The 24128-nt window shown below is 42.5% G+C and overlaps 2 protein-coding genes across 4 annotated transcripts in view; one reads left to right on the top strand and one right to left on the bottom strand.

The window, feature by feature from the left end:
- Positions 1–24128, bottom strand: part of NBEA (neurobeachin) — a 397191-nt gene that overhangs the window by 134091 nt on the left and 238972 nt on the right. For all 3 annotated transcript variants that reach the window (XM_081327264.1, XM_081327262.1, XM_081327263.1), the window contains one exon: positions 5216–5352. In XM_081327264.1, the coding sequence (XP_081183390.1) occupies positions 5216–5352 (137 nt within the window). The remainder of the gene's footprint in view (positions 1–5215; positions 5353–24128) is intronic.
- Positions 1786–3011, top strand: MAB21L1 (mab-21 like 1; the record flags this gene model as incomplete). The annotated part of the gene is made up of 1 exon (XM_081326614.1): positions 1786–3011. The coding sequence occupies exon 1, from the start codon at positions 1932–1934 to the stop codon at positions 3009–3011; it is 1080 nt and encodes a 359-aa protein (XP_081182740.1). The 5' UTR covers positions 1786–1931.

The raw sequence follows: 24128 nt of genomic DNA, 5'->3' as shown, positions 1-24128 counted from the left end.
TTCACTCCCAAATCCTACAAAACTACACCGGGGGGATCGTGAATGCAATTTTATGGAGGGGAATAAATCCTTGAAACAGTCTCGGCGCACGGTAAACCCGTCTGTTTCCCACCAGCATCCAGGAGAATAAAACGGGACCTGGAGGCCAAAGGCCGTTTGCCCGGGGGAAGCCCCCGACTTTATAATGCGGAGGAAGGTCCCGCTGACTTCGAGGGCTTAAATCTCGCACCCCTTCCGCTTTCCGGATGGCACTTAATGTTAACCTTAAGAGGGCTTCGAAAGGCCTCTCCAAGAACCGGGCGCTCCCGCACGTCACCTCCCCTCCGCGGGAACCGGATTTCTGGGCCAGCGCCCCGTAACGAACTGCTGTGCTGGGAGGCGTCCTACAAATGTGCCCCACTTCAGCTCCTCCTGGGATGCTCCTTGCGGAGATAAATGCTGTCCCGGCCAATGCCAGTATGAGCTCCGCGGACCTGGCCCACCCCCTCAGCCACACGTGTCCTTTTATTTAATCCCGAATTCAAACGAGGGTAGACTGCCCACTTCGGATCATTTAAAAGGCACTTATTTTTGCAAGTGTGTCCAGAACACTCGGCGTCTCTTGTAGGTATCTCTGTTACACAATTTGCAAAGAAGGCAACAGTGCACCTAAATCACTAACAAACACAAATCGTGCCGATCGCCAGAAGTGTGGCTTCACAAACTCAGTCCGGAAAATTGACAAACCCGGTCGTCCACCGGCTCTCTCGTTCGCCTGCTAGCAATCTAAGAAGACATTTGCATCCGATCGATTAAGACCCGTCAAATCGCTCTTCATGCTATTTAACTGTGCTTGGAAGAGCAGGGATGACTTCTCTTGGCATTTGCGGTCAAGGGTAGGAAACTTCTTAACATTAGGCTGGCCAGCTGACCAGTGGAAAACTGTCCTGACCGTTTCCAAGGGCTATGAGGCAGCGCCAGCGCCAGCGCCAGCTAAGCCCTGTTCAGAAAAGCAGAGGGTCCCCGTTCCCTTTCTCCAACAGCGAACCTCTTCTTCAGTTTGCTGGTCGAGTGATGGAGGGCTTGTGACACCTGCAGTCCCGTTTGTGCCAGAAAGCGGCTCTGACCGCGCCTTTCGAGTTCCTCGAAGTCTTTTCCTGGCGGCACCGCCTTTAAGCGCCCTCTCGATCATTCCCCATGGATAGGCGGCCTGGCTGGTCGTTCTGTGCCATCAACCCCCTACCTTTACTTTGTGTGTTTCTCTCTCTACCGCCAAGAGAGGGATTAATTAACCGGGCTGGAGCTGAAAGAGGCTGCCGTGACGAGCCCAGTGGCGATTGGCCGCCCGCCTGCCTGGCCCTGCCTTTATAATTTCCACACGAGTGCATCTGGGTTCTTATACAAACCAACAGCTAAGCTAGCTCCTTCTCATACATACACACACTGAGAGAGAGAGAGAGAGAGAGAGAAACACCGGCACTTCCTTTGCAATTTAGCCATCCTACACACATGGTTGCTACTCCGAGAGAAGCTCACATATGTATCAGAGGTGTAATTCAGACTATTGGAAGGCTTGCTAAATCTGTTCCAACTTTTTATAACTTTTTTTTAACAGCAGATTTCCATGCGTTTTGCTGTTCACTCAAAGATCCTCTAACTGCACTCATTTGAGCACACCGAAGCAGGGTGTGTGTTTGATAAGGATCGGAGATCTGTCCAGAACTAAACGGTCCATCTAGCAGCAGCAAGAAAAAGCATCTGAGCTGGAAAAGAGCAGAAACGCTGCTGCCGCCGCCGCCGCCGCCTAGCGCCTTCTTCATAACCTTCTGGTTACGTTTCCGAGCGTAAGAGAGTCCGATTCTTCTCTGAAGTTGGCTCCAGCCTTAACAGCCGCATTGGATCCCACAGCATACTGCGAGACTCCGGTCTACAATCCGGATCTCTGCCCCAACATGATCGCAGCCCAGGCCAAGCTGGTTTACCATCTCAATAAGTACTACAACGAGAAATGCCAAGCCAGGAAAGCGGCCATCGCGAAAACTATCCGAGAAGTCTGCAAAGTGGTGTCGGACGTGTTAAAGGAAGTGGAAGTGCAGGAGCCCCGCTTCATCAGCTCCTTGAACGAAATGGACAACCGCTACGAGGGGCTGGAAGTCATTTCGCCCACCGAGTTCGAAGTGGTCCTTTACCTGAACCAAATGGGCGTTTTCAATTTTGTGGACGACGGCTCGCTGCCCGGTTGCGCGGTGCTCAAGTTGAGCGACGGGCGCAAGAGGAGCATGTCCCTTTGGGTGGAGTTCATCACGGCCTCGGGCTACCTTTCCGCCCGCAAAATTCGCTCCCGGTTTCAGACGCTCGTGGCCCAAGCGGTGGACAAATGCAGCTACCGAGACGTTGTGAAAATGGTGGCGGACACCAGCGAGGTGAAGCTGCGGATCCGGGATAGATACGTGGTGCAGATCACGCCGGCGTTTAAATGCACCGGGATCTGGCCCAGAAGCGCTGCCCACTGGCCCTTGCCCCACATCCCCTGGCCGGGTCCGAACCGCGTGGCCGAGGTCAAAGCCGAAGGCTTCAACCTCCTGTCCAAGGAATGCCACTCGCTGGCGGGCAAGCAGAGCTCGGCCGAGAGCGATGCCTGGGTCTTGCAGTTCGCCGAGGCCGAGAACAGACTTCAAATGGGCGGTTGCCGAAAGAAATGCCTCTCGATCCTCAAAACGCTGCGGGATCGCCACTTGGAGCTACCCGGGCAGCCCCTGAACAACTACCACATGAAGACCTTGGTTTCCTACGAGTGCGAAAAGCACCCGCGGGAATCGGACTGGGATGAGTCTTGCCTGGGCGACCGCCTCAACGGGATTTTACTACAGCTCATCTCCTGCCTTCAGTGCAGGCGGTGCCCACATTATTTCTTGCCTAATTTAGACCTCTTTCAAGGCAAACCTCACTCCGCCCTGGAAAACGCAGCCAAACAAACGTGGCGGTTGGCGAGAGAAATACTCACCAACCCCAAAAGTTTGGAAAAACTTTAGGAGGCCGAGGAGACGGAGCCGTCAACTATTCAGCCGTCTCCTTCTCTTTCGAGGATTCTGTGGGGGAAAACTCAGGTCCTGCCAGCCGACCACGCAAAACGCCCAGCCTGTAACAGAAGGAAGAGGCCGTCCCCCCAGGCGAAGCGCACCGCAAGGATTACGACTTGTCACCAACCCGGCGTCCACCTCCCGTTCGGAAAAACAAAACAAAGAGTGTTATTATCACCTGGGGAGAGGCAATAGCGGCTACACTTCAGCCTGCCTGCGAGCAGTGCTGAACAGAAAACAGACCAGGGGGATTATATTAACCAGGCCAGTATTTTTTTTTTTGCGCGAGGCCACCCGAACAAAGAAAAGCAAACAAGCCTTACGGCGGTTGTCTCCCCTCCGCTCACACCCCTGTACATTCTAAAACATTGTAATGGAATATTGTGATCTCACATTGTCTTTGAAATTGTGGATGTTAGTGTTTTGTGATTTGGTGAAAAAAAGTTTAAATTGCCATTGTTGGATACTTCGGGACATTTTTGGCTCAAGAAGATACCCTTTCGAAAGGTACATTTTATCATGGTACTTTACGTTTCTTGTCTTTTGAAGTGTCTAAACTTAAAAGTTTACATTTTTGTTTCAAATATATTGCTTGTTCTCTTTGTAACATTCCATAAATATACTTGAAATGTTATTTAAATATATTCAGAAGAAATTTTGACCTTATCTATATAATTGCGAATATTGGAATTATATATTGGAAAAATGCACTTGAGATACACTGGATAATTACTTTTTGTGATTTAAATTTCTGTTGTTGATTTTATTTAATTACAAATTAATAAATACAAGTAAAATAAATATGGTCAAAGCTTTGCGTACTGGATTCAATATGGGATGGTGCTGCATTTCTCAAGGCACGTAAGTTAAATCTCCTGTGGCATTTTGCATATGGTTTTTTTTTAAGGGATAACAGCCCCAAAACAGGTCTCAGACCCCATCAACATCTGTCACACAGGACGGTATGGTAATTAACCGGAGTAACATTTTTACAACCTCTAGGAGATAAATCTACCCATCAAAGATTTACTAGACTGCATTAACTCGGCCGCCTGTTTTTTTCAGAATCTGTAGCTCTGGAGGCCTAGTTGGCCACAAAATTAGCACTTCGAGAAAAGGGAGGGAAATTGAGAAATTTATAGAGGCCAAAGATCGATCGAACAGCCCCAAGGTTATGGTTCATTTTTCCTTAAAGCCCATTACGCTGGCCATCAGCCAGTTGCCGCTGGGAAAGACAAGCGCCGGCTTCTCCGGACGCCCTTCGGGACACATCCAGCAATGCTTTAGCGCTACCCTTGGAGGCAGTCAGGCCGGGGGACGGGCCATTCTTCCCGAGGTAGACCGTGCTTAAACCCAAGGGCCAAAATCAGAGGTGAACCGCAGCTTATCCCGACTCCGCTTTCAATAACCCAAAGGTGAACGACAAATCCCCACAGAACTGCAGCCTACGACGCTACTATCACCGTCAGGCAGCTTTTCTTTTCTAAATCGGCGTTAATGAAGGTTTAGATAGCATTTTACGGACATGACTTCCAGACACGCAATTACCCCTTCCGCACTGTTCATGCCATGTAAGGGCGGCGGGGGTGGGGGGTGGGAGAGAGGTGGGACGAACACGGCTCCTGCTTTACGGCATCATTGCTGCTGGTCGGCGTGAAGGCAGAACTTTCTCTGCTTCCGCTCTCGGAAAATTGAGCGTGATCCTGGCTCCGCTTTCAAACTAAGCACCATTCAACAACCCCTCCTCTCCCTTCTGGAGCGCCTCCCCCCTCCGAAAATCAGGTCATCGAAACGGGGCGGTTTATTTCCTCTTAGTTCTAAGGAAGCGCCTGGTCTGCAGTTGCTATGTTCAAGGATGGGGTCTGCGGCGTGGGGGCCTCCCGTTACCTCCAGGGAAAACCAAACAGTTGGCTTAACAGCGAAAACTCTCCACATTCCCTCAAACACCCTAGGCTGGCAGGATTGCGGGGCGCGGGCGGAGGGGGACTGATAAAAGGAGAGGTCGGAGTAATAGCGGATTTTATATAATTAAAGCTGTAACGGATCCAGGAGGAGGGAAGGGAAAAGAGTAGGGACAGTCGACAGCCGTTCAGCCTTCTTCACGTGAGAGTTGTAATAAACCACCCGCCGCTCTCCCTTCCCGGCGCTTTACTCACTTTTGGGTCGATTTTCTTGAAGGCCGAATCATCCTCGTCCACCTCGAAGTAGATTTCGGTGGTGGTAATGGAGAGCGTCCCCTTGGCCACAACCACCGGGGCTATGAGCTGAGCCGGCGTGCTGAGGACCACGGGCCCTGCAAGACAAGAGCGGCGACGTCAGGATGCGGCAATTCGGAAGCAGATGTGCCCTGCTCCGTTTCTTTTGCCGAGAACGAAAGCAAAAAGCCTTTATACTCCGGGGACAAGGCGCCGGCAGGCTGGTTTCCTAAAGCGGGACCCTCCGCTGCACCAAAGGGTGACAGACACAGGGCCGGCGGGAGAAGAAACAAGACTGCCTGGGTCTTCTAATCCCAACTCAATGCGAGACCTCGAACTCCCCAAGACTGAGGGGATCTGGTTGGGAAGTGTTCTTTCATGGGAAAATAAATCATAACTGAAAATATTTTATCAATCGTGTATATGTAGGAATCTTATCAAAACGAGCTAGCAGTAGTCCCACTGAAGATGACTACAGTGAAACCAGGGCTGCTTTTAATTGTGCTTTTTTCCAATTCACTGAAGCATCCTATCAGCAAGAAGATATTTTAATTCTTATTATTATCCCTGACTGTAACCGAAGCTTATTTTTAACACTACACAACCATCTGCAAGGCTTCTGATGCTGTTTTGTGTGGGTGTGCCCAAATTTTTGTAAAAAACGTAGCTACTACAAACATTGTGAAAAAAATATCACAAATCGATTTTTCTCCCAAGATGCCAGAAATATTTTCTTAGTTGCCACCATTTAATCTTTAAACATGCTGTCTTGGGCTGGGACCTTAGCTGGGACTTACTTCTGAGTAAAAAAGGAAAGCTTGGCATTAAAATCTGGTTGCTAGCAGAAATATTTTTAAAACAGAAAGCCACCGAAAAATAACTGAGCAATTTTAACAAAATTAATGTTATTTACTGAACATAAAAGACCATTTTGAAAGAAATATGTACCTATTTCATTAAGTCTCGTTTCCAAATAAATGTGAGCAAAATGCAATCAAGATTATCTTAGCAAAGGAATCCTGAAACTAACTAGTATTTCTAAAAGTGGTAAGAATAGGGAAATGCTTTACAGAAGCATTCTCAGATGAGATAGCAATGATTATTGCTACCAATAAAATGTAAATATAGCATGACAACAGGAGAGAATCAAAGCCCAAGGATTTCCTTGTGTAATTGTATTTTAACGTATTAAAAAAAATCTGAGGTAAGGGTCAGGGTCGAAATTAAGGCGTAGTCCTAAAATGAAATGAATAAATAAATCCAGACATCCATTATAAGAAATCCAAAATATACTACCTTCTAAAAGCTAGAATAACTAAATATTGCCCAATTTAGAAAAATGAAAGCACCCCTTTCCGCCGAAGCCAGTTTCCTTAGCCTGTGGAGGGGGGGGGGGAAATCAATTTTCCAATGTGTTCCCTTCAAATCTGAGTCTCTGTGCCTGTGGCCAGGTAAGCTGTCAGCCACCCCATCTCCTTTTTTTTCTGGCTAAAGATGGTGACCTGGGCTTGGAACTGCAACGGAGCGCGCCCTCTCCGCGCACCCACGAATTTCTGGAGGCCCACTTCTCACCACCCACTTAACTCGCGTGTACCCTCTAGCTGCTTGACGTGAGTGGCTCAGCCCTGATTTCCGTGTTAACTTCCCTCCTAGCAGCAGGCATCGCCTCTCCCCCCACCCCTCCGGCGGCCCTTTGCAGAGTCCAAAGCAACGCTCCGTTTGTCGCCTATGACAGCTTTCAGGCAAACCCACCAGGGGCTGGATAATATTGATACAAACTCTATTTTCTTTCATTTTCTTGTTTTTCTCTCGCCTAATAGGCCACCCTGCCCTCTCGACCCCAGTCAGCTGATCCGGATCACATGCGCTGGGCTCGGCTCGCTCTTCCCCCCGCGTCGCCTCCAGCTCTCCCTCTCTGCGCTCGGCGGAGCGCCGTCCTGGCGAGCCGCTGGGCAGGCTGCCGTAACGGCCGGGCTCCTGCTAGGGGCAGGGGATCGATCCGAAACGGCGCTTTAAAGGCTCATCAATCTTCATCTAGGTGGCTCAAGTAAATTATGCGCGATTCTCTCGTGCGATTACAAGTGGATTTGGGTCTGGATTCCCTGGACTCTTTCCTTTTGTGTTTAACGGCAAAGACAGCAGCGCCCGGCCTGGCCTGGCCTGCCCTCCTCTCCCGCCGCGACCCGCCTCGCCGGTTCCTTGTCCCGAGGCTCTTTAACCCTTCCTGGCCGGCTGCCTCTCCCGGAGCTCCGGCTTTTCAGGCCGTAGCGCTAAAATAAAAGGGCGCTAAAGATGATGCAGTTCGGGAGCCGCCTGATAGTCCATCATTTTAAAGAAGGCGTTTTAGTGGGATTCTCTCATTCTCGGAAGAAAGATCGGGTACTTGACCCGATTACCTCCCAGTTCCCCGCTTGTTATATGAACCAAATAAAAATGAAGCGGTTGGTAGTTGGTGGTCAGAAGGCCAAAGCCTATAACGCGAAATCTTTTCCGAAAGAAGCTTTAAGACTTTTGTGGGCGACGCGCCCGCACAACGGGGGGGGGGGGGGGAAGGGAAGCATGAAAGGATGGTCAGTCCTGAAGAGGACAGACTTTCTAAAACTGCCGCTGGAAATAATCAGGAAGAGGGGCCGTACGCAGGACTGGCAAGTAACGGCGCCCCCTTAAAAGGAACCGAACCTTGTGGAACCCAGTGCAGGCCTGAACAAAACCGGCCACACCCGGCGTTGGTGGAGCAGTGGGCTAATGCCTCCTTAAGTAACACCAGCTGCCTGCAATTAGTGCAGGTTCGCATCCCACCAGGCTCAAGGTTGACTCAGCCTTCCATCCTTCCGAGGTAGGTAAAATGAGGACCCAGATTGTTGGGGGCAATTAAGCTGACTTTGTAATAATGCCGCTTGGGGGGTGTGTGAAAGCCCTAATAAGCAGGCATATACATAGAATGAAGGCTACTGCTAAGCTTGTAAGCCGCCCTGAGTCTTAAGGGCGGGATATAAATGGAATTAAAATAAAATAAAAAAAAATTTAACCGCATGATGTTTTGCCATTAACACGTTTATCACACATACCAAGAAAGCAGGGTTCCTGTTTCTGGGGGGGGGGGGCACTCCTATCTACTAGGGCCAGAAGAAACACTGACTTCGCCTTTTCGCCCTTCCAGGCGAGTCCAACGGACGCGCTTCAGCCTCAAAGATAAAAGGTGCAAAGGGTCCAGCTCCGCCCTCTTCGACGGCTTCGAGCCTCGCCCTTGCGCTATTCAGAAGGGCTGCGAGGACCTTCTCTGCGGACGGGAGAGAGGGGGGGGGGGGAGGAAGAAGCGACCCGGCCCTTTCAGGATGGAGTCTACCGCTAGAATGCCGCCTTTCCATAACCTGGTTACATTCTGTCTCGCTCGGAGTTCCGGTCGCTGAACATCTCTCCCTACCCCCCCCCCCCCACACACGCTTCCAAACCCTAGAAAAGGCGCAACTGAAACGTGCGCTCTTAATGGTGTGTCATTTTCAACACTTTTCCTTTGGAAATCTCCCAATTACAACTCCCAATACCACGGCACATTTAAGGAGCGCTGAGTCTTTTTGTTACAGCCTTCAGGGAGCAGAGCAGCCACTGGGAGAATACCAAATTAATCCACTACAGCTATAGAGCAGGAGGATTATGATTTAATCCCCTTTGGGACAGGCTCTGGATTGTAAGGATCCGACATTAAACTGTTTACACTAGGCATAATCAAAATAGTGCAGCTTTTCCATATGGCCCCCGAGACAGGCGGCCAACCAGCCACCGCTCTGCTTCCGCCGCCGCCTCCTCCCCCCCCCACCTCCCGCCTCGGATCGTGCACCTGACACCCCAAAGAACAGCGCGGAAGAGACACTTCGACTCTTAGAAGCACCCCGAGATGCTGGAGTTGGGGGAAGAATGGGCGCGGTTCGTCAAAACGTGTACAAGTCGAACAAAACCATCTCGGGCGTCTTCCACTAGTCTCTTTCCACTGAAAGCCGGACCGTGCCAAATCTCGCTGTTTGGCTCAGGAGGCGACCAAGATGCTCCCACCTGCGCTCGCCTCCACTGGTCCAGAGGACACCCCCTTTGTTGTCCCTCGCCTGCCTGCTAACAAAAGGCGAAGCCAGCAGACCCTGGGTCTGTAAGCAGGTTTCCCTCGTGGGCGTTGCCAGCCTCTCGCCGAAAGAAAAACACCGGGACGCGACAGACATAGCGGCGGCCTGCCCTTACAAGCCGCAATCAAATAAGGACGAAAAGGCTCCGATGTGGATCATCGATCTAGCTGAGTTGCCACTGCGGAGCCGTGTACAGTAATACATTTCGGGGGGGGGGGGTGGAAAGCTGCAAGATTAGTACTCCGACTAATAGTGAAAAGGGCGCCGATAGGGAAAGGAGGGAAAAGGAGAGAAAAGATGGGTTTTGTTAGGGTAGTTTAAAGGAGTACTGGGTACCAAAAAGTCCGCCGATGCAAATTAGCTTTGAAGCAAGTAGGTAGGTTAATAATAAAATCCAAAAGCAGCTCTTCCACTGCTTCCGAGCAACAATTCTCCGTGGCTCTGTAGCCCAAGGCTTTCAAATGGGAGGACACATCCTGCTGAATCTCTTGGGAATTACTTCTCAAGAAACGGCGGTAGCCTAGGAATTATCGGCAGATATGCAAAAAGAAACATCTGCAGGATGGCATTAGAAGTCTGATGGCTTGCTTTTTGAAACTAATTCCCTTCTTGGAACATCATTACACACTGTTAACTCTCTCCAGATTTTCTGCTTAAGAAACTGAAATCATGGGTGGATTATACAGGACATTTTTTTTAAAAAAATCTAGTTCTGGGTGAACTGTACCACAGAATTTGGGGTACAATCACATGTCCTCCATCCAGAACATTTGGAATAGAGAATGTAAATTACACTTTGTTAAGTCACTATTGACTGAGTTTTTAACTAGGTTTTTGTGGCTACTAAAAGAACATTTCACTAATTTTAGTGAAACCATCTGGAAGACAAACTAGTAAGGCAAACTGAAATATTTGGCCCTTTGGTATTTATGCAGTTAATTATACAAATCACTGACAACAGTTAATTCAGTAGATCAGGTTGGTAAATTTTTAAACTAACACTTTGTAATGTTTCATTCCAATACTTCAGCAGGTACTAACACCTGGCTGGTTTTCTCTTGACTCAGAATAATAATAAGTTGGAAGGGACCTTGGAGGTCATCTAGTCCAACCCCCTGCTCAGGCAGGAAACCCTATACCATTTCAGGCAAATGGCTGTTCAGTCTCTTCATAAAAACTTCCAGTGTTGGAGCATTCACCACTTCTGGAGGCAGGTTGTTCCACTGGTTAATTGTTCTAACTGTCAGGAAATTTCTCCTTAGTTCCAGGTTGCTTCTCTCCTTGACTAGTTTTCATCCATTGCTTCTTGTCCTGCCTTCGGGCACTTTGGAGAATAGCCTGACTCCCTCTTCTTTGTGGCAGCCTCTGAGATATTGGAACACTGCTATCATGTCACCCCTAGTCCTTCTCTTCATTAAACTAGACATACCCAATTCCAGCAACCGGTCCCTATATGTTTTAGCCTCCAGTCCCCCAATCATCTTTGTTGCTCTTCTCTGTAACCTTTCTAGAGTCTCAACATCTTTTTTACATCGTGGTGACCAAAACTGGATGGAGTATTCCAGGTGTGGCCTTACTAAAGCATTGTAAAGTGGTATTAGTACTTCACTTGATCTTGATTCTATCCCTGTTAATGCAGCCTAGCACTGTGTTGGCTTTTTTTGGCAGCTGCAGCGCACTGCTGGCTCATATTGAAGTGATTGTCTACTAGGACTCCGAGATCCCTCTCACAGTTACTACTATTGAGCAAGGTATCCCCTATACTATACCTGTGCATTTGATTTTTCCTGCCTAAATGTAGAACCTTACTTTTTTCACCATTGAATTTCATTTTGTTAGATAGTGCTCAGTCTTCAAGTCCGTCCAGATCCTCCTGTATTTTAAGCCTATCTTCTGAAGTATTGGCTATTCCTGCCAGCTTGGTGTTGTCTGCAAATTTGATGAGTTCCCCATCTATCCCCTCATCCAAATCATTAATGAAGATGTTGATGAGCACTGGGCCCAGAACAGAGCCCTGGGGCACCCCACTACTTACTTCCCTTCATGTAGATGCAGTTCCATTGAGGACCACACGCTGAATACGGCCTGTCAGCCAGCTACGAATCCATCTGGTGGTGATGCTATCTAACCCACATTTTTCTATCTTATCAAGTAGTAGGTTGTGATCTACTTTATCAAATGCCTTACTGAAGTCCAAGTAAATTATATCTACAGCATTCCTCTGGTCCACTAATTTTGTCACTTGGTCAAAGAATGCAATAAGATTTGTCTGGTATGATCTGTTTTTGACAAACCCACATTGACTTTTAGTGATGACTTTGTTTGCATCAAGGTGTTCGCTGATTTGTTGTTTGATTATCTTTTCCAGAATCTTCCCAGGTATTGATGTCAGGCTGATAGGTCTGTAGTTTCCTGGATCTATTTTTTCCCTTTTTTGAAGATGGGAACTACATCAGCTCTCTTCCAGTCCTCTGGTAGTTCCCCAGTGCTCCAGGATCTTTGAAAAATATAGTTCAGTGGTTCTGAGATCACGTCTGCCAGTTCCTTGAGAACGTTTGGGTGTAATCCATCTGGTCCTGGTGATTTGAACTCGTCTAGGCTGGACAGGTGTTCACTTACCATTTTCTTGCCTATCTTAACTTGCGTTTCTATTCTGTTTTTTATGGCACTGGTTTTGGTAGGTTGGACTGTTTTTTCCCTTTGTGTAAAGACAGATGCAAAAAACGAGTTATATAGTTCTGCTTTCTCCCTGTTGCTTGTCACCTTCTTGCCACTTTAATGGACCAATCATTTCCTTAACTTTTTTCTTGTTTTTTATATGTTGAAAGCAGCTTTTTTTGTTATTTTTGACTTTGGTCACAAGCCTTAGTTCATTTTGAGCCTTAGCTTTCCTCACTTCATCTTTGCAGGCATGGGCTATTTGCTGATATTCTGACTTAGTTATGTGCCCCTCTTTCCAATTCTTATACTTGTCCTTTTTATCTTTCAATTTATCAGAGTTCTTTATGCAGCCATGCTGGTTTCTTTTGAGAGCTATTATTTTTCTTCTTTGTTGGTATTGTGCTAGACTGGGCCTTTATTATCTCACTTTTCAAAATTTCCCAAGCTTCTTGAGTTGTTTTCCCCTTTAGGATTCTCATCCATGGAATTCTTCCCATGGTCTCTCTAAGTTTATTGAAATTAGCTCTTTTAAAGTCCAAGACTCTAGTTTGGCTGTGTTCTATTGCTTGTGCTTCCAGAATGTTGAATTCCAATATTGCATGATCACTTCCGTCCAAGGTTCCTGTGGCTTTGACATTTTCTATCATTTCATCTCTGTTTGTGAGAATTAAATCCAATATGGCTAATCCCCTAGTTCCCTTCTCTACTTTTTGGGAGAGAAAGTTGTCTGCTAGGTTTGTCAGGAATCTGTTTGATCTTCCACTTGGTGTAGAGTTTGTCTCCCAGTTGATATCAGGGTAATTAAAGTCCCCCATTACTATTGTGATGTGCTTCTTACATACCTTAGTTAGCTGACTAGCAAAAAGTTCATCTATTTCCTCTGCTTGGTTGGGCGGCCTATAGTATACACCTATGGCAATGTCATTTTCCCCCCTTTTATATTGACCCAGATGCATTCAAGTTTACAATTTTCATCATTGTTGTGCTCTATTTCTGTAGAGAAAGTTATTTCTTATATATAGAGCAACTCCACCTCCTCTTTTCTTTAGTCTGTTTCTTTTAAATAGTTTAAATCCCTCTAGCTGTGTGTTCCATTTGTGGGTTTCATCCCACCATGTTTCCGTAATGGCAACAATATCATATCCGCCCTCATTTACCTGAATTTCTAGTTCACCCTGCTTACTGTTCATACTTACTGTTCATACTCTGTGCAATGGTGTATTGACATTTGAGTCCTTTATGACTGACCCTGTGTTTACTTGCTACATAACTTGTGTGGTGCCTGACTTCCCCTATTTTCTTAGATTGCTGGGGACAGTGATATTCTGTATCAATTAACTCACTGTCCCCATTGTTTAGTTTAAATGTTCCTCCAGAAAAGCTGTGACTTAATTGCCAAGTAACTCAGTCCCTTTCTTGGATGGATGCAGACCACTCTTTTATACATTTTTTCATTGGACCAGCTACAGACATCGTGACTAATATAACCAAAGCCTTCTCCTTTACACCACTCCTTTAGCCACATATTAAATTCTGCTATACACTGGCCTTTTCCATTTTGCTCGTTATACACTGGTAAAACCTCTGAAAAAGTAAGCCTACAGCCTATTCTGCTAAGTTCCTGCCCCAAGCTGTGGAAATCATTCTGCACAGAGAGTACATCTTTTTGGGACAGATCGTTAGTGCCAAGATGTACAATAGCCTCCACATCACAGTCCTTGCTGGAATTCTTGATTACTTTGGAAATAGGCTTCTTGTCCCTACTGGCAGTAGCACCTGGAAGACACCTGACCTCTTTTGAAACCTCTGTGTCCTTTCCTAAATTTACATCCCTTATAATTGAATCACCAACCAGAAGGTGGCTTCTCTTTTTGGATGCCTTTCTGTTCTTGCATGACTGGTGTGTAATACCAGATTCACACTTCTCCCTGTCAAAAACAAGTTTTTCATCTTGGACCACGATCCCCTGCTTATTTGAGTTATTATCACAGATACCTTTACCTGTCTCCTTAATGTCCCTATTAAGGTCAGAAAGGGCACTGTATCTGTTGTGCAGGGACACAGTGAAAGCTTTGTGTTTATGGTTCACAGATCCCACAGTTGTCCACACTGCCCTTCCTGCAGGATCTTTGTGGTAGAGGGGGCTGATAGCATGGAGGCTCAATAGGGTAGAAGGGCTGAACTGGACACCTAATTTCTGCTTGAAGAGCACAAATTACAGACCCTAGATAAATAATCTGTCCTTGTAGACTAGTGATTTGTTTACATATAGGACAGTTTCCAAGTTTGAAAAGGGTACTGCGAAAGACAGCTGCAAAACAAGTGTTGCACTGAAATAATAATAATAATAATAATAATAATAATAATAATAATAATAATAATAATAATAATAATAATAATAATAATAATGATGATGATGATGTTGGAAGGGACCTTGGAGGTCATCTAGTCCAACCCCCTGCTAAGGCAGGAAACCCTATACCATTTCAGACAAATGGCTGTCCAGTCTCTTCTTAAAAACTTCCAGTGTTGGAGCATTCACCACTTCTGGAGGCAGGTTGTTCCACTGGTTAGTTGTTCTAACTGTCAGGAAGTTTCTCCTTAGTTCTAGGTTGCTTCTCTCCTTGACTAGTTTCCATCCATTGCTTCTTGTCCTGCTTTCAGGTGCTTTCGAGAATAGCTTGGCTCCCTCTTCTTTGTGGCGGCCCCTGAGATATTGGAACACTGCTATCATGTCACCCCTCACCCTTCTCTTCATTAAACTACACATACCCAATTCCAGCAACCGTTCCCTATATGTTTTAGCCTCCAGTCCCCCAATCATCTTTGTTGCCAGACATTCTTAGATACAAGGAATCTCAGATGCACTTGCCCTGAATGTTCCGCTCCTGTTTTTGATTTTTAGTTATGTAATTCACGTGCCGTTAGGCACGCGGGCCGCTACTTTTTTGGTGCAGCCTTTCCAAAACTTAAGAATGTAGCACTTCCTAGCAGCTTTGAGCAGTTGAAATTCTGCTGAAAAGCGATGGAGATCCAATCAGGGCCCCAAATGCAGTTCAAGAAGCTAAGCAGGACCTGACAAATACTTGGACAGGACACCACCAGATAATCTAAGGGATGAAGACTAAACTGGTTAGTTGAAAAGAATCCCTGGAGAAGACAGTGATAAATTCCTCTCATGCTATACATGGAAAACATCTTCAAAATCAACACCAAGATGTTATCTTTAATAGTTCAGCTATAACATACTGTATAATCCAAAAAGAAATACATAATAAACTGATTCCTTTTTATATAAAATTAAATATTTAAATTTAAATTAAGACTCTAGTGCCTAATCTAACACCACAAAAGTAATAGGTGATATTGAATACTACCTGTTTAGAGATATAAAGATTTAAACAGCACCTTAATATATATAATTAGCTTCTTATGAAGGGACTTAGTTCTCTCCTAATCACAATCATTTAAAATGGAAGGCAGTTCTATGCATAATTGCATGTTTGACATTCCTAATAACATATTTACCATAGTTAGTGAAATTACATAAAAGCTTGATGCTTATGTAATTTATACCTACAAAACAAGTATTTTATTTTTGTTGTCAAAGGTACAGAAGGTTAGTAGATGCTTCTTAAAACATCTCAGTACATTATTATGATTATTTTTATATGTATTAGAGGCTTTCTTGGCCTATCACAATTCTTTCCATTTTTTTATAATAAATCTTAAACACCTTATTTGGAAATGATAACTTTGTCAATATCCATAAACTGTAACTAATTTTTTGCTCCACATGTTAGAGCTACACATACTTTCATTTAAAATAATTAAAGTAATGGAAGTTCTTCCTTTTATCTTTATTGCACTGTGCAATGAAACTACAGTGCTTGTATCTGAGAATCATTTAAAAAGTAGTAGTAGTAGTAAACTGCAATCAGGTGAAATCTCCATATTTTCTTATTTTTCATTTTCCTTTTTGTTATCTTTTCTGCACAAGAAATCTCAGATAAAAACAGCCATATCACAGAGTTCTCTCTCTCACACATGCACACACACAATCCTCAACTACACAGTAGAATGTTGTCATCATAGATGGGTTGTCCTATTTAGAACAAAGAGACAGCTACTGATGTAGCTGACATAAAAAGAGATCTATTTTGTTTCCCAGACTTGGGGCGTTAGTTAAGCAACAAATATCAGGGTGAGAAGATACACCTTTCACACAAAAGCTGGAGCTATACAATTGCAGAAATTTATGAGAAAAAGATGGAATGAGCAAGAGAATACTTAAGTAGGTGCAGGCTTTACTAGTGGGCAAATAGTTCAAATACAGTAGAGAACTTCTATATATGTACATTTGCACATACACATTGGTGCTTTGAGGTTCACCAATGTCAGAGAATAAAAATTTTCTGTATCTTGGTTTTTTTTAAAAAAAATGGTGGTCACTTGAAAGTCAGAATTTGGAACTGGATCACATTACCTGAGAAGATTTTCTTGGCTGCCCAAAGCACTTTAAAGGTGGCTAAACTCTCTGACAAGCTGTTATTAAGACTCTGTTGCTCATTTTCCTTTCAGGCCTGCATATGATATATATACTGCAATTTTGCAGGTTGACTTGGATGTGTCTGTTGCTTAGAATCTGATCTGCAGTTCAGATTCTAACGCCAATATATATGTTGCTGAGCAAATACCAACAAGCAAGGGATATTTGTGTTTCTGAAGGGCTCATTGAGGAAGACAAGGGAATGGGAAGTTGAAGAGGAACTAGTTCTTGAACGCTTATAGAATACTATAACCTTAAATGTAAAACCTATGAATGATTACATATTGATGGCTGACTACTATTGCTTCTGAAAGCCAGTAGACAAAACTGGTAACTGGCATGAGTCCATAGATAGAAAAGCATGGCAGACCAGTGTCAGCTCCATACAGTTCAGAATTAAGGATCAAAATGTTCCTCTATTAGAAATTAGTAATGATAGGTTCAGATCGAGATGTGAAATTGGTGAACTGATGTCAGTTTTTTTCAAAGGAGGATGGATACTACTTTATCATTCACAGGCATCACAAATTAACAACAGTGTTGTATTAAATCCTTGATGCTTTTTTATGGTAGTAGAAGAATGGTAGTAATAATAGCACCTTCTTTTCTCCAAGATAGATGCCTACGCATTTGATCACTGAGAAAGCAGAAAATAGACTATCTCCAGTAAAAGAATAGAAGAGCTATAGATAGAAGATCATATAGTGGCTGTGACTAGGGGGGCTTTCGCCCAGGTTCGCCTGGTGCGCCAGTTGCGGCCCTATCTAGACCAGGATGCCCTGTGTACGGTCACTCATGTGCTCGTGACCTCTCGTCTGGACTACTGCAATGCTCTCTACATGGGGCTTCCCTTGAAGACCACTCGGAGGCTCCAGCTGGTACAGAATGCAGCTGCGAGAGTTGTCTTGGGAGTTTCCCGGTACTCCCATGTTACACCTTTGCTCCGCGAGCTGCATTGGCTACCAGTTGTCTTCCGGGTGAGATTCAAGGTCTTGGTAATGGTTTTCAAGGCCCTACATGGCATGGGTCCAGAGTACCTCAGGGATCACCTGCTGCCGGCATCAACTTCCCTCTGCCCTGTGCGTTCCCACAGAGAGGGCCTCCTCAGGGTGCCACCGGTCAGAGAATGTTGGCTGGTGGCCCCCAGGGGGAGGGCCTTCTCTGTGGGCGCCCCGGCTTTATGGAATCAGCTGCCGGTTGAGCTCTGGATGGCACCTGACCTTCGCTCCTTCCGACGCGGTCTGAAGACCTATCTATTTGAACAAGCCGGCCTGGCCTGATGGGGGATGTGTTGGGGTTTTTATTGTGGATTTTTATATTGCCATCTATTGTTTTAGCTTGGGCTCCTATTTAATTCTTTTTTAATTTTTGTACTCTGTATTTTTATATGTGCCCTGTTCACCGCCCTGAGTCCTTCGGGAGAAGGGCGGTATACAAATATAATAAATAATACTAATACTACTACTACTAATAATAATAATAGTAGTAGTAGTAGTAGTAGTATTAAATATATGATTAGGGAAATGAATCCTCCTTCTTTTGGACATAGGTCAGTCCCACAAGAGGTAAATAAATGTTAATGTTTATTTTTAAAAGGAAAAGAGGAAAGCTAAATATTCATTGTTAATTTTAAGTATGCATATGGAAAACATTTAGTGATGAGTGAATTAAAACAAAATATGAAATTACAGAGAGTAGCTTAGAAGTATCTCCCATAGGAAAATACTCTAAGGGGGTTAAACAGACAACTAAAGCAAAAACCATAAAGACTTAAAAAGAAATTAAATCTAGCACAATAAGAAAAAGCTAATCATTTCTCTAGAGAATATATCACCTTTGGAACAGATGTTACCTTTAGGCCAATTGTATTACTTAGAAAATCCTGCTTTCAGATTTCAACTTAAGCCTGAGCTGAGGAGAGCTGTGTAAATCCCATTGGCTAACAGAAAATGGGAGTAGAGGGCATCTATCTATGAAGAACGCTGCAGGACTTGGATTTGGCTAGACTAAAGAAAAGAAGAAATAGGGATAACAGTATTCCAATATTTGAGAGGCTGCCACAAAGAAGAAGGGTTAAATTATTCTCCAAAGCACCAGAGGGCAGGACGAGAAACAATGGCTGGAAACTGAGCAAAGAGAGAAGCAACCTGGAATTAAGGAGAAACCTCCTAACAATGAGGACAATTAACCAGTGGAACAGCTTACCCCCAGAAATCATGGGTGCTCCATCACTGGAGGTTAAGAAGAGACTGGATAGTCACTTGTCTGAGATGGTATAGGTTCTTCTGCTTGAGTGTGTGTGTGTGGGGGGGGGCTGGACTAGAAGACCTCCAAGGTCTCTTCCAGATTCTATTCTATTCTATTCTATTCTATTCTATTCTATTCTATTCTATTCTATTCTATTCTATTCTATTCTATTCTATTCTATTCTATTCTATTCTATTCTATTCTATTCTATTCTATTCTATTCTATTCTATTCTATTCTATGGTAGTACATGATTGGACACAATAGCATATCTCCAACGAAAAGTTAGATACAGCAGACTAAGTGTCTAAACATCTAGGAAATTGAATAATTGATTCCTCAAAGTCTGATATCCACAGAAAGATGGTTTGCATGTACAAAAATAATCTCTTGATTATTGTTTAGATTTATATAAATCCACTGGGCATAAATCTAGTGGGCATGCATGAAAAAAATAATATGGGGAAGGGTGACCTCTGGATGTTTGCTTTAGCAATAAAGTGAACCATAATTTCAGAATTTGCTGAGAAAGAAAAAGGGTTTATTGACTGTTGTGCTCAAGATAAAAAGGTTCAGGTAGTGAACATATCTGTTTGGTACAACTTTTAAATCACTCCATCTCAATGTGGAAAATGTGGAAAACTCTCACTACCAAAGTGAAAATCCTAAATGCAGTTCTTGATGTCTTTAGATCTCAGTCATACATATGGTGAGGGTTTTTGTTAAAATTTGGAACTACACCTGAAGAATAAAAACTACAGAATTCTGAAATGCCAACAGGCCGCTTCCTGAAAAATGTAGTATTTGCACATTAGATATGTTATTCAACCTACGTGCAATCTTTATTGAGCCACATATAACTGACAACTTGCTACTTTTATATATAAGATAATGGGAGCATAGAGTTTTTATGCAATAACACCAGTCTTTCAAGCTTTCTTTTTGGCACTTTCTGGAACTGCAATATTGCAGTCTATTTGATCATCTCCAGCAAACGGTTCTCAAACTACCTCATACAGTTTTCAATAAGTTTAGAAGTTAGAAGTGTTGGTAAGGGCTTTTACTATAAATTTGTTATGACTCAACTTGACATATCACTTGCCATTCTCAAAATTTGTATGGATGTGTTACATACACACATTCATACACACTCACACATTGATACATACTGTATGTATACACAAACACACACATTCTTAACTTTTTTTAAGGGATGGCACACTGTTGTAAAGTACAATCTAGTCAAAGGCTAGGGTACATCCAACACACTAAACTACAAAAAGGAAAAGAGGGGGGGAGAGGAAAGAAAGAAAGAAAGAAAGAAAGAAAGAAAGAAAGAAAGAAAGAAAGAAAGAAAGAAGAGAAAGAAAGAAAGAAAGAAAGAAAGAAAGAAAGAAAGAAAGAAAGAAAGAAAGAAAGAAAGAAAGAAAGAAAGACTGTTATGTGAGGGAAGTACATATAATCTCTTAGGTGATTTCCAATTCTACAATTCTATAATTCCAAGCAAGTGATGAAGAATAGTTGATTCCCCATATCAGATCCACATCATACTTATCATTCCAGAGAAGTAATATGGTCAATTTTTTGAACTAGTTTATATGGTATTAAAAGTCAATATAATGTTTTTACCAAGAAAATTGAGGATGTTGATAATGATGGATTCAGTGTGAAAGATGGAGTTGGCAAGTATGTTAAATATCAACTTGGTTAGAAAGAATTTTTTTTATAGAAAAGATGAGCAGAGTGCCATAGCACAGGAGATACAAACAAGATAAGTTTGGAAATGTTTTACAGCAATATGCAAGAAGCAAATAATTATAAACATTCCAGTGTATAAAACATAAGCTCAACATATTGCATTAATGAAAATCTCCCTTATCTATTAACTCTTCTGTTGGTAGTGAACTAAAACTCTTACTTCCCTATGAGATGTCCTCATTCCAAATTTATTTTATAACATCATTAGGAAAAAACCTGTAAATATATAATAATGCCAACTGACATATTATTGAAAAATGCATGATGATTTTTTTCTTATTTTAATATCTAAAAATGGAATTCTCTTCTTTGTGCCCAATGATAAACAATGATCCCACTCACCATCATAGTGAATTCAGCATTGTGTAGCAATAGAAATCACCTGAAGAGCTTCTTATATGTAAAGAAAAAGCAATGTAGCACAATTTGTTGCAATAGTCAGAGATGTAGAAATGGCAGCAGTCATTTATAATCTGCTTCTCACAGTTGGCATCAAGGACAATGATTAAAAACAATAATTCCACTCTGAAGGATAGAACAATCTAACCCAAAACCTCCAACTAGTTATATTATTTTGGAAATATAGTACTAATAAAATGGCAATTGGGACAGAATTTGGTCCAAGCAATGAACATACTGCAAAATTCTTGTTTCTCCCCAAATCCTGGCATAGCTGATTTCGTGGAGGATTTATCCTAAGTGACTGTATTAGAAGCCTTGAGCACTTACTGCATGCCTCTTACATAAAAAGAACAGAGCTCTTGCCAATGGAAACAAGAAATAATCAGCCAATTAGAAAGAAAATGTTTTTCCTGGAATATGGACAGGTTGCAGTCAAAAAGAAAAGATCATCCCTTCCCAAACTATCATTAAGTTCAACATCATACTTTCCAAAAAATGTAGAAATTGCAGGCTCTAGAGCTGGAAGTTTTAAATCCTACCCATTGTGGGCAATTTTATGCTTAAAAGAATGCCATTTGCAAGTTCTTTGCATATTAATATTGGGCTACTTCTGCTTTGTGGCTGTTGCTATTGTTGCTTAATCAGATAAATAGTACTTTTTATTTAATGAAATTGTGTCCTTTTATACAAGATTGTATTCAGAAGATAAGAAGCAACGTACAAAACATAGTATTAGGAATCATGTAGAAGCTTAAGACTTCATTACTTTATACATGAAATTGTAATTAAACTGAAGTCAAGTCTCCTAAATATGTGTACCAAATGTACAAACTGTATTTCAACAAGAATAGGGTTCCATAGTATTTTAGACACAGCTGAGAAGATCCATGTCATCCTAACAGATTTTAATGGCAGCACACTAGATTCTAATCTACAGATGTCCACATAAATTTAAGGCACCAGGCTTGGAGAGAGACTGGGAGTTTTATTCTCCCCTTAGGCACAAGGCCAGATGGGTGGTTTTGGACCAGTCATTCTCTCTCAACCCTAGGAAGGTGGCAATAGAAAACCACTTCTAAAGTCTTCCTAAGAAAGCTACAGATATTTGGCCCAGACAGTTGCCAGGAGTCAATGTTGACTTAAGGCACAATGTGTGTTTGTGTCTATATGTATCTGTGCCTATAGGTCACCACATTTTCTTCATATTCTATACTCTACACAAGTAAAGATTCTTTATTTGCCTCTTCAGAATATAATTTAAAACATTCTCAGCCTTGACATTTTTTGTGATAGTTCCAGTCATTATATAAGCTATATGATAGTTTAGCTCAATTTTACTTAGGAAGGAATGTTATTTTTAAGGAAAACATAATTTTGGTTTAATAATTGCTATTTGTTAATTTCAAAAGCCAACCATCAATATATTCAAGTCAGAGCTTACAGGAGGTCTTGATTCCCTAGGTCTTGGAATTTCCTGCATGTTATTGTTCAGTACAGAGGCATTACTCAAAAGATCTCATATGGAATCTTCATCATAGCTTGTCAAAGTTGGAAAGTTATAAATTATAAAACAATACAATATAATTCTAGGTCCACTAAATTCTTTGCGAAATATTAATTTAGTTTTATTGCAAATTTGGGCACTGGCTTCTAATTTCACAGTAGCTTGGAAGTGATCACATCATGTATTGAAGTGTTCAAGAAGTAGGTAATAATGAAAAATGTACTAGTCAAAATTAGGGGAAAATCCTGTCCCAAATATTGAAATGAAAATACAGAGTTCTCTTTCTCAATATCCTTTCATAGATCCATTTAGGATACCGATGATAAATTTCACGGCCAGTTGGAATTGTCATTGGACAGAGTCAGTTGGCTGAGCTGTATAGTCATAGAAATTGAGTAAATAAAAAAATAAAATAAAAATAAATATCAGGGAAGGAGTGGTGATAAGCAGTTACCTGGAAGGAAACTGTTGGGTCTGGAAATCTTATCTAACATTAGATTTTTGCCCTTAAAGTGCCTCCATCTGGATACAGTAAAGTTAATTCCAAAATAAAGATCTTTAACTTATTCCAGGCACAGTAGTACTAAGAAGGGAGATAACTGTTAAAGATCAATAATTTATTATTGCATATCAGCCATGGCCAGCTGGGGACTGGGCTGCTTTCTCAGGAATAAAATTGAACAAAAGAAATTCTCTTGCTGAATGATTCTGAATAGAGTGAGAAAAATGGGGACCAGATCAGGCTATGTATGTTGTAGAAGATTGAAGGTTAAAGGAAGTAAGATTTGATAATTCGTTAAAAAAAATCATTCTGTGAGAAGCAGCAGACTGAAAAATGAACTGTGGCTGCTCTGTGGACATTTGTAGAAATAAATTTTGCAAAGAGTTTAGGTAAATATGGATCAGCCATGGAAGTTCAGCATTATGATAAAGAAGGAAGCCTCACTTGTCTCTTACACTTGCTCTTTGTTAATATATTCTTCTGAATATAAAGATATATTTAGTTATGATGGATAGTAACTGCTGGTTACAAAGCTGATTTGTACAGAGCATTACTTATGGGGAAGACTTTTTCCCAATATGAAGAATGATAATTTTTTAAAAAATTATTCGAAGAAATTATTTGTGTTTAGTACTTGGGGCTTTTAGTTTGGTGTTAATTTATTAATCACTTTCTTACTTTCCTCTTTTTGTACAAGTGGAGCAAATGGCTAACAATATTCTCCTGAGGCTTGTTTCCAGTCCAAAGAAGAGGCAGCATTCTAAATTATGTGAGGAACTTAACACAGAAAAGATGAGTTTCAGAAAGGTGGAACTAAGAAGAGGAGGGACCTGGAATAAAGATATTGAATGAAGATAAAGCCTTTGAAAAGAATACACACGAGTTGAGATTGCCACTGCCAGATGAAATAGACAGTTGAAACAAGTCTATGGCTTGATTGCATAACGGTTTTATGCACTCCTACTTGTTACTTAAGTTACCATGGTTGATATTTGTCCTGCCCATATCTCGTTCTTCAGAAACAAATTCTGAAGTAGTATGTTGCTGCATTAAATCCATTTTATGTATTATTTAATAAACATTCAGTTCAATATTAATATAAAAAGGGGTATTCTAACATTATTACTAAATTACATA

Source organism: Vipera berus (genome assembly GCF_964194415.1).
Source record: "Vipera berus genome assembly, chromosome: 4".
Taxonomy (NCBI): Eukaryota; Metazoa; Chordata; class Lepidosauria; order Squamata; family Viperidae; genus Vipera; species Vipera berus.
This window is presented reverse-complemented; position numbering and strand designations above follow the sequence as displayed.